We start from the raw sequence: 11,319 nt of genomic DNA, 5'->3' as shown, positions 1-11,319 counted from the left end.
TTAACTAGATAGATTATCATTAATCAGAAAGATCATAAATAAGAAAGTAAAAGCATAAATAACATACATCACAACACCATTAATTTAGGTGCCTCCCACATCTTGTTGAAACTGCAATTTGATCTTCTTGAGTTTTGTCAAGGCATCTTTCATACTGATCCTCTGTTCAGGTGATTCCATGAAATAATTCAAAGCCAAATCCATGATGCTTAACATGCAATTCACTTTGGCACCAAAACCATTCTCTTCTATTAAAAAATTACCATCCACAACTTCAGTTACTGCATCAGGCAATGATGCGTCCACCAAGTTCTTTAAGCTCATTTCTCTAGCAAACATCTCATCTATGGGCTTCTTTCTCGTGAAAGTTTCCATCAACAAAATTCCAAAACTGTAGACATTTCCTCTTGTGGACATAATCCCCATTGATCCATACTCTGCAAATTTACATTAAATTCATTTTCAGAAGTAAATAACATTCTAACTAAGATTTAGAATTGAAACTTCACCTGGTGCCATATACCTTATAGTCGCTAGTGTAAGGGTTCGTGTCTTTGAATCTCTTTCGTCTAAGAGCCTGGCAATGCCAAAATCACTCACATGGGTAGTCATATCTTCATCTAATAAGATATTCTGAGGCTTCAAATCATAATGGATGACTGGTGTTGAATAATCATGGTGGAGATATTCAAGAGCCGATGCAACATCTATCATTATATTCAACCTTTGTAGCATATCTAGAAAATAGTTGTGAGAATACAACCACTTCTCAAGACTACCATTGGGCATGAATTCAAGTATCAAGGCCTTAAAATCGATGTTACAGCAGCTGCTCAAGACTTATATAAGATTTCAATGACGAATGTTGCGCAATACGTCACATTTAGAATCAAAGCTTCCAAGTACACTCTTTTCTTGCAAATTAAAAACCTTTATTGCAACTATAGTTCCCTCTGAAAGTGTCCCTTTGAATACTTAACCAAAGCTACCAATACCAAGCAAGTGGCATTGGCTAAAATCATTAGTGGCTTGTTGAATTTCTAGATAAGATGTTCTTCTCCATGTTGCTAAAGATAACAAATCAACTCGATCAACTGGAGAATCTTTTCTTCTATAATGACACCATATGAAGACAAAGAATACAATCATTGTCACTAAAACTGGTAGAACTGATGGCAAAATATATTTCATTACCAGTGTTTTAGATCATTTGATGGTGTCAAATTTGCAACGAGGAATCCCTTGCCTTGGCAAACCACACAATGCGTGATTTAACAAAAACGATTGAGCAAAAAATTTTTTGAAAGGACCTTTGCTAGGAATTTCCCCTTGTAAATTATTTACAGAGACATTGAAGTTGTTGAGATAGTTGAGAGCCTTCAATGATATGGGAATTTCACCTGAAAGACTATTGTTAGAGAGATCCAAGGATACTAAGCTTATCAATGCCCCAAATGTGTTGGGTATGGCTCATTCAAATCTATTGTCTTCCAAAGATAGAGTTTCAAGAGATTGAAGGCCCCCAAGGATGGTGGGAATGTTTCCTGACAAGATATTTTTTGACAAATCTAGATCTCTCAAGACCTTCAAACTCTGTATAGCTAGAGATAAAAAACCATTCAATGAATTCGATGACAAGTTTACCTGCAATATATATTGAAGAGTCCATAAGGACGGGGGGATGCTAGAGTTAAATTTGTTGGAGCCTAACTACAACTCTCTTAGAGAAGTCAAATTCGCCATGCATGTTGGTATTGGTCCAGAAAACATATTATCATTTAACAGCAGTTTATCTAGCATGCACAATTTGCAAAGCTCATAAGGAATGAATCCCAAAAAATTATTTTTATTTAGCCACAGACCTTGGAGATTCTGCAAATTTCCCATCGTTGTTGGAATAAATCCGTTCAAGTCATTTTCCGAAAGATCTAAAATTATCAAGCTATGCAAGTTACCCACCTCTGTAGGAATGCTACCCTTGATCTTGCAATTACTTGCAGAAAAAATCTCAAGAGTTTCAGATAAATTGCCGATTGAAAGTGGTATGACACCATACAGTGGATTATAATCCAAATATAGTTTCTTTAGTTTCCTGCAGTTTGTGAAAGAAGACAGAAAGCTCCATTCAGCAGTAGGTGATTCAGTGGTGAAGTTATTGGACGCAAGATAAAGAATTCCGGGGAATTTCAAGTTGCCAAATGTATTTGGAACAAGCCCAGAAAATGAGTTGCTGGACAGATCTAGCGCAGCGAGCTCGGAAGCATTGGTAATGGAGCTGGGGATTGCTACAGTAAGTTTGACGATATGGCAAGAATCTTCAAGTTGGGAAGCCCATGGCCAATAGTTGATGGTAGATAGCCTGAAAGGTTATTGAAGGATGGAGCAATCGTACTTATGGTTGAAATATTGAAGATTGAAGCTGGAATTACTCCACTTAAGCTATTGAAAAATATAACTAGATGTTGAAGATTTTGCAAATTGCCTATCTCCTCTGGAATTTCACCTGCAAAAAGGCAAACATCTAAATAGTCGGGAAACTAAAACATTGAAACGTCTCAAAGATATAGGAAAGAGAAGCGTAAAAATATTAAAATATAATGGTTATATATATTTTGATTATTTTGTGTTACTTTAATTATTTGATTTTGGATTTTGCCATAGCCTAAATTAACACACTTTTGACTTTTTCAACTCAAGGTATGTTGATGCACATTTATTAACAAAAGCGTACATAATTTAAGTGATTAAATGTTTTGAATAAAAGATGAAGTAATACTCAATCAAAGGATGACACATTATTTATACATCCAAATTATATATAAAAAAAATATATATAGCATTATTTCTTAATAAAAAAAATACTCAATCAAAGCACTACTTCTTGCTATAAATATACTTTATCTTGATAATTAACTTAATTAATTTATCATTGATGTATAAAGAATGAGTGGACCTTGAGATGGTCAATCTAAATAAAGAGTAATGTTATATGTCATCAAGAGTAATGTTATTATTAATTTAAAATTATTTAATCATATGATGATACATCATTTATATATCTAATTAGCTATTAAAAAATGTATACACAGTTTTATTGCTAAAGATATATTGAATTTTGGAAGGAATTATACTTGCAAAATTATTGTAAGCAAGAGATAAAAATAAATTTGCCGAAACATTTATTAGAGATTAAATAAAATGAACATGGAGATTACATTTTATAGCATTATTGACAGCCAAATTATACTAGGATAAGAATAATATCTAATTACTTGACAACAAATTATCTTTATACTAAAAGATGTATCCATATAGTTTAATTAATAATGAATACACACACCAGCTAAAAGTAAATTATGCTTAAAAAAAATGGTGGAATCATACCTTCTAAGTTGTTACTCTCAAGAGCCAACCACGTAATCTTACTCGAATTTCCAATATTTTGTGGTATGAGTCCTGTAAATTTATTCTCCGAAAATGAATAAACAACAGCCTCGCTGCAGTTGCCTAAACTTCTCGGAAGCTGGCCAGAAAGTCCATTGAAGCTAGAGTTAGCCATTCAAGTTTTGGAAGACGATTACAGAGACCATCCGGCAGACTGCCAGACAAAGAATTGCCGCCTAAACGAAACACTTGTAGCAAGGAACAGTTGTAGATGCTGCCCCAAGGTATGGAGCCCGAGAGAAAGTTACTTGCCATATAGAAAATTTTCAACCTGGTGAGCCTCGCAATCTCTGATGAAATGTTTCCTTGGATATTATTGTTGTGTGACCACAAGGCCTCTAGCGTAGTTACACTGAAGAGAACATCCGGGATGGTACCAAAGAAATTATTAAATTCAAGTTTCAGGATTCGGAGTTTGGATAAGAGACCAATAAATCCCGGAATACCTCCACTTATTGTATTGTTACTGATAGAAAAGACTCTCAGTTGGCGTAATTGTCCCAGTTCATTTGGCAGATGGCCATGGAAATCGTTGTAATTAAGATCAAGTTTCACCAGGAATGAGAGATTGCCCAGGTGTGGAGAGATGGTGCCACCGAGTTCCATGAATGGAAGGTTCAAAGCTGTGACTCTTTCATGGCGAGCACCACAGGAAATACTTTGCAGATTGGATTAGAAATGGACCAGTTATATGCCAGTACACTGTAAGGATCGGAAGTGATATGTGCTTTGAATTGAAGAAGTGCAGATTGATCGGTTGTTAAATTTTTCGTTGTCACAGCCAAGGTAGCCATGAAACAGTAATGCAAAAACAAATAGATGCACAAGATATTCCCCATTTAATTGTGAGGTAGGAGTATGAAGTTGGATAAAAGAGAGGGATAAGAACTTATATATGACCGGGTGTCAAAGTGAAAAACATTTTGCCAGTGGACTGTATGCTTTCATTCCACTTTCATTTCTTGCATAAATTTCTTCAATTTCTTCCACTTTTCTCACATCTTTACAAAATGTTTCTATCCGAAAGACTAAGAAAAGACACAGGTCAAAGATCGACAAAAAGCCACAAACGTTTTTACTTCTTTACACAATTATTCCATCAAGAACACTAAGAAAAGACGTAGCTCAAGGATTAACAAGGACCCACAAACATGCTCCTTCCAACAATGGTTGTTGTAGCTACCAATTTGATTGAAACATGAGTGGAAAACACCAAAAGTCAAGTAACCTAGTCAAATTAAGTGTGAAAGAAAGAAGAATTAATCTTAGTCTAATTTGGCATTGCTACAATATTGAACTTGGCTCGAAATTGTAGCTGAACTTGAGTTAAACTCATGCTCAATCAAACTTGAGTTTGGTTCGGTCCAAATTCACTCCTAATCAAAATATTAACTTAAACATTTATCATTTAAATCCCTAAAAACATATTACAATCATCAAACGAGGCCAAAAGTAGTCAAATTGATCATGGAAAGATGGTGTGAAGAAAAACTGACAAAGGAGGGAGATGAGATTCACCCAAAAAAACGGTTAGGAGGGAGACGAGGCAATCATTAACAATGACTAGGAAATCAATTGAGGTCAAATTTGGCCATACGTAGTAAGAATGAGGATATGGTTCTCAAATCCATCGATAATCATGATTAACACCCCAAAAAAAAAACATTATTGAAATATTTCACGTAATGAAACAAATCAAACCTAACTAGTTCTTATATATTTGCATAGATTTGAGGATATTAAGATTAAAAAATCAATGAGTAGGAACTTTGATGAGCTTTCAAGAGGAGAGGATAATGGATTTCAAATATATTGGTGTTTATATATACATTTACTTGCAAAAAAAAAAAAAATCAAAACCAATATAAAAACTGAAGAACATCAATAGACTTGTATAAAGCTGAAAATTAACTTGGAAAATGGATAAAGAGAAGCAGGTCTGTGCAAAGAGCACAAAAAATGAAGAACAGAGAAATGCAACAAAGAATGAACAAGTTGTAATTAAAAGCTTTCCGTTTTCTGGAGAGAATTAGAAAAGCATTACATGATCTCTGCTCTGCGATTTAATCAAAAGTTTCTGACGTTATCTTCAGCTCTTTTGTCGGCGACCTCTCCCTCCCGAAGCATCCTCTCCCTCCGGCGGTCTCTCTCCTCCCATTTGGATGTCTGATCGGCGTCAGAGAAGTGGTGGAAGCCAAAGAGCTTCGTCGGGGAAGATGAAGTTCTTCGTCTTTCCAAACTCATCTTCGTCTGGGAAGACGATCGTTTGGCCTTATATATATCTTGTTCTTGTTTCTTCACTGATGTTGTTTAAATAAAAAAGATAAAGTCTTCTTCTGTATTTCTTGTTTAAGTAATAATGTTATCTGTAGAATCATTATTCAAAGTTTAAATTGAAGGAAGCTCAAAATCCATTATTCAAAGTTTAACTAGATAGATAATCATCAACTACAAAGATCATAAAAAACAAACTAAGAGCATAAACAACATACAACACAACACCATTTATTTAGGGACCTCCTACATTTTGTTGAAACTGCAATCTGATCTTCTTGAGTTTTGCCAAGGCAACTTTCATATTGATCCTCTGTTCAGGTGATTCCATGGAACAATTCAAAGCCAAATTCATGATACTTAACATGCAATTCACCTTGGCAGCAAAACCATTCTCATCTCTTAACAGATTACCGTCCACAACTTCAATTACTGCATCAGGCAATGATGCCTCCACCAAGTTCTTTAAGCTCATTTCTCCAGCAAACATCTCATCTGTGGGCTTCTTTCTCGTGAAAGTTTCCATCAACAAAATCCCAAAACTATAGACATCTCCTCTCGTGGACACAATCCCCATTGATCCATACTCTGCAAATTTACATTAAATTCATTATCAAAAGTAAATAACATTTTAATTGAGATTTAGAATTGAAACTTCACCTGGCGCCATATACCCCATAGTTGCTAGTGTAAGGGTTTGTGTTTTCGAATCTCCTTCATCTAAGAGCCTGGCAATGCTGAAATCACTCACATGGGCAACCATATCTTCATCTAATAAGATATTTTGAGGTTTCAAATCACAATGGATGACTGGTGTTGAATAATCATAATGGAGATATTCAAGAGCCGATGCAACATCTATCATTATGTTCAACCTTTGTAGCATATCTAGGAAATAGTTGTGAGAATACAACCACTTCTCCAGACTACCATTGGGCATGAATTCGAGAATCAAGGCCTTAAAATCGATGTTACAACAGTTGCTCAAGACTTTTATGAGATTTCGATGACGGATGTTGCGCAATACTTCACATTCAGAATCAAAGCTTCTAAGGACACTGTCTTCTTGCAAATTAAAAACCTTTATTGCAACTATAGTTCCATCAAAAAGTGTCCCTTTGAATACTGAACCAAAGCTACCAACACCAAGCAAGTTGCACTGGTTGAAATTATCAGTGGCTTGTTGAATTTCTAGATAAGATGTTCTTCTCCATGTTGCTAAAGATAACGAATCAACTCGATCAACTGAAGAATGTTTTCTTCCGTAATGACACCTTATGAAGACAACGGATACAATCACTGTCACTAAAATTGGGAGAACTGAAGGCAAAATGTATTTCATTATTAGTGTTTTTGAACGTTTGATGGCGTCAACCTTGCAAAGAGGAACCTCTTGCCTTGGCAAACCACACAATGCATGATTTAACAAAAAGGATTGAGCAGAAAATGTTTTGAAAGGACCTTTGTTGGGAATCTCCCCTTGTAAATTATTCACAGAGACATTGAAGTTTTTGAGATAGGTGAGAGCCTCCAATGACTTGGGAATTTCACCTGAAAGACTATTGTTAGAGAGATCTAAGGATACCAAGCTTATCAATGCCCTAAATGTGTTGGGGATGACACCTTCAAATCCATTGTCAGCCAAAGATAGACTTTCAAGAGATTGAAGGCCCCCAAGGGTGGTGGGAATGTTTCCTGACAAGAGATTTTTTGACAAATCTAATTCCCTCAAGACCTTCAAACTCTGTATTCCTGGAGATAAAAAACCTCTCAATGAATTCGATGACAAGTTTACCTGCAAGATATACTGAATAGTCCATAAGGATGGGGGTATGCTAGAGTCAAATTTGTTGGAGCCTAACTGCAGATCTCTCAGAGAAGTCAAATTCGCCATGCATGTTGGTATTGGTCCAGAAAGCATATTATCATTTAACAACAGTTTATCTATCTTGTGTAATTTGCAAAGCTCGTGAGGAATGAACCCCAAAAAATTATTTTTATTTAGCCACAGACCTTGGAGATTCAGCAAATTTCCCATCGTTGTTGGAATAAATCCGTTCAAGTCATTTTGCGAAAGATCTAAACTTATCAAGCTGTGCAAGTTACCCACCTCAGTAGGAATGCTGCCCTTGATCTTGCAATTTCTTGCAGAAAAAATCTCAAGAGTTGCAGATAAATTACCGATTGAATGTGGTATAACGCCATACAGTGGATTATTATAGAATTTTAGAGTCTTTAGTTTCCTGCAATTTGTCAAAGAAGACAGAAAGCTCCATTCTGCAGTTGGTGATTCAGTGGTGAAGTTATTGGACCCAAGATGAAGCCCTTCGAGGAATTTCAAGTTGCCAAATGTACTTGGAACAGGCCCAAAAAATGAGTTGAAGGCCAGATCTAGCTTAACGAGCTTGGAAGCATTGGTGATGGAGGTGGGGATTGTCCCAGTAAGTTCATTTGACCCTAAGAAAAGATCAATCAAGTTGGGAACCCCATGGCCAATGGTTGATGGTAGATAGCCTGAAAGGTAATTCGCAGCTAGAGTAATCCTAATTATGGTTGAAATATTGAAGATTGAAGTTGGAATTACACCACTTAAGCTATTGGAATCTAGAGAGAGATATTGAAGATTTTGCAAGTTGCCTATCTCCTCTGGAATTTCACCTGCTAAAAGGCAAACATCTAAGTAACCGGGAAACTGAAACATTGAAACGTCTCAAAGATATAGAAAAGAGAAGTGTATAAATATTAAAATATAATGGTTATACATATTTTGAATATTTTGTGTTACTTTAATTATTTGATTTTGGATTTTGCCATAACCTAAATTAACACACTTTTGACTTTATCAACTCAAGGTAAGTTGATGCACATTTATTAACAAAAACATATATATTTTTAGTACATAATTTAAGTATAAAAATGATGTATTATTATATAATTAAATGATTTTGAATAAAAGATAAAGTAATACCCAATTAAAGGATGTCACATTATTTGTATATTCAAATTGTGTATAAAAAATATATACATATAACATTGCTCCTTACTATAAATATACTTTTTTTTTTAATTAATGAACTAAATTAATTTATCATTGATGTATAAAAAATGAATGGAACTTGAGATGGTCAATCTAAATAAAGAGTAATTTTATGTGTCATCAAGAGTAATATTATTCTTAATTTAAAATTATTCTTAATTTGAAATTAATAAATATAAATAATTATTATATTTAATTAAAAATAATAAAAGAATATTAATATATTATTTTTCTTAAATATTTTTAAGTTTGATTATTTTTAAATATTTTTTATATTATTTATTGTATTAATTAAAAATAAAATTATTTTTATTTTAAAAAATTAATAAATAAATTTATAGTTATGATAAAACTAAAATTATTTTAATAATTTTTAATATCTAAAATAAAAATAATAATCAAAATATTTTTTATATTATTTATTATATTATTATTTATAATAAAAATTATTAAATTTTTTTATTATTTATTAATTAAAGAAAATAATATAAATAATAAAAAAATAAATTATGAGAATAATATTTACACCATTTAAACCAAGCGCTTCTAAATGGAGCACGTACAGACGCGTAGACTCTGAAGAATTAATTAAGAATAAGAACAGGCTGTACAAGAGCATTGATTTCATAGTGGAGGCAGCCTCACTTTTATAATCCATTTTCCCGAGGAAGGCTGAAAAGACTTATTCCCACCCATAGTTTGGCACTGCTAACCTTTTAAAATTTAAATATTTATCCATATATTAAAGTTTATTATTATTATCAAAAATAAAAATATAATTTAAAAATTTTATTTAAAAAATATTTGATACATATTTTTAACTTTAATTTTAAAAATTAATAATTCATCTTTTAATTTAATTTTAAAAAATTAGTTTTTCATCTCATTTATACAAGTTTTATAGGGTTTGTATATTTTAAGATTAATATTATCCTATCAAATTTTAAAATATTATATTTATACCCTTAAAAAATTATTTTCTCTGTCCGTAACTATCTAATTATATATTAAAAACTATGCACACAGTTTTATTGCTAAAGAGTAATATATACTTTATCTTGATTAATTTACTCAATTAATTATTGTTTACAATAATTATGCCTGCTAAATTATTAGATATTAAATTTGCCAAAACATTTATTAGATATTAAATAAAATGAACATGGAGATTACATTTTGTAGCCTTATTTGACAGCCCAATTATACTAGGATGAGAATATTATCTAATTTCTTGATAACAAATTATCTTTATACTAAAAAATGTATCATACCTTCTAAGTTGTTAATTAATAATGAATACACACACTAGCTAAAAGTAAATTATGCTTTAAAAATATTGTGGAATCATACCTTCTAAGTTGTTACGATCAAGAGCCAACACCGTAATCTTACTCGAATTTCCAATATTTTGTGGTATGAGTCCAGTAAATTTATTCAGCGAAAATGAATAAGCAACAGCCTCGCTGCAGTTGCCTAAACTTCTCGGAAGCTGGCCAGAAAGTCCATTTGAAGATAGAGTTAGCCATTCAAGTTTTGGAAGACGATTACAGAGACCATCCGGCAGACTGCCAGACAAAGAATTGCGGCCTAAACGAAACACTTGTAGCAAGGAACAGTTGTAGATGTTGCCCCAAGGTATGGAGCCCGAGAGAAAGTTTTCTGCCATATAGAAAATTTTCAACCTGGTGAGCTTCGCAATCTCTGATGAAATGCTTCCTTGGATATTATTGTTGTGTGACCACAAGGCCTCTAGCGTAGTTACATTGAAGAGGACATCTGGGATGGTACCTGATAAATTATTATATTCAAGTTTCAGGATTTGGAGTTTGGATAAGAGACCGATAAATCCCGGAATACCTCCACTTATTCTATTGTTACTGATAGAAAAGACTCTCAGTCGGCGTAATTGTCCCAGTTCATTCGGTAGATGGCCATGGAAATTGTTGTAACTAAGATCGAGATTTAGCAGGAATGAGAGATTGCCCAGGTGTGGAGAGATGGTGCCACCGAGATCCATGAATGAAAGGTTCAAGGCTGTGACTCTTTCATGGTGACCACCACAGGAAATACCAATCCAGTTACAGATTGGATTAGAAATGGACCAGTTATATGCCAGTACACTGTAGGGATCGGAAGTGATATGTGATTTGAATTGAAGAAGAGCAGATTGATCGGTTGTTAAATTTTTGGCTGTCACAGCTAAGGTAGCCATGAAACAGTAATGCAAAAACAAATAGATGCACAAGATATTCCCCATTTAATTGTGAGGTAGGAGTATGAAGTTGGATAAAAGAGAGGGATAAGAACTTATGTATGACTGTGTGTCAATGTGAACAACATTTTGCCAGTGGACTGTATGCTTTCATTCCACTTTCATTTCTTACATAAATTTCTTCAATTTCTTCCTCTTTTCTCACATCTTTACAAAATTTTTCCATCAGAAAGACTAAGAAAAGACACAGGTCAAAGATAGACAAAAAACCACAGACGTTCATACTTCTTTACACAATTATTCCATCAAGAAGACTAAGAAAAAACGTAGCTCAAGGATTAACAAGGACCCA

General features: G+C 33.5%; 1 protein-coding gene across 1 annotated transcript in view; it reads right to left on the bottom strand.

Annotated features, from left to right (window-relative positions):
• Nucleotides 1-11,012, bottom strand: part of LOC123204329 (probable LRR receptor-like serine/threonine-protein kinase At3g47570) — a 54,873-nt gene extending 43,861 nt beyond the window's left edge. The window contains exons 1-2 of the mRNA XM_044620934.1: nucleotides 10,106-11,012; nucleotides 6,379-8,376 (exon numbers count right to left, since the gene is read on the bottom strand). Coding sequence (XP_044476869.1) covers nucleotides 6,379-8,376; nucleotides 10,106-11,012 — 2,905 coding nt within the window. The remainder of the gene's footprint in view (nucleotides 1-6,378; nucleotides 8,377-10,105) is intronic.
• Between the last annotated feature and the right edge of the window lie 307 nt (nucleotides 11,013-11,319).

Source organism: Mangifera indica, chromosome 20 (genome assembly GCF_011075055.1).
Source record: "Mangifera indica cultivar Alphonso chromosome 20, CATAS_Mindica_2.1, whole genome shotgun sequence".
NCBI lineage: Eukaryota > Viridiplantae > Streptophyta > Magnoliopsida > Sapindales > Anacardiaceae > Mangifera > Mangifera indica.
This window is presented reverse-complemented; position numbering and strand designations above follow the sequence as displayed.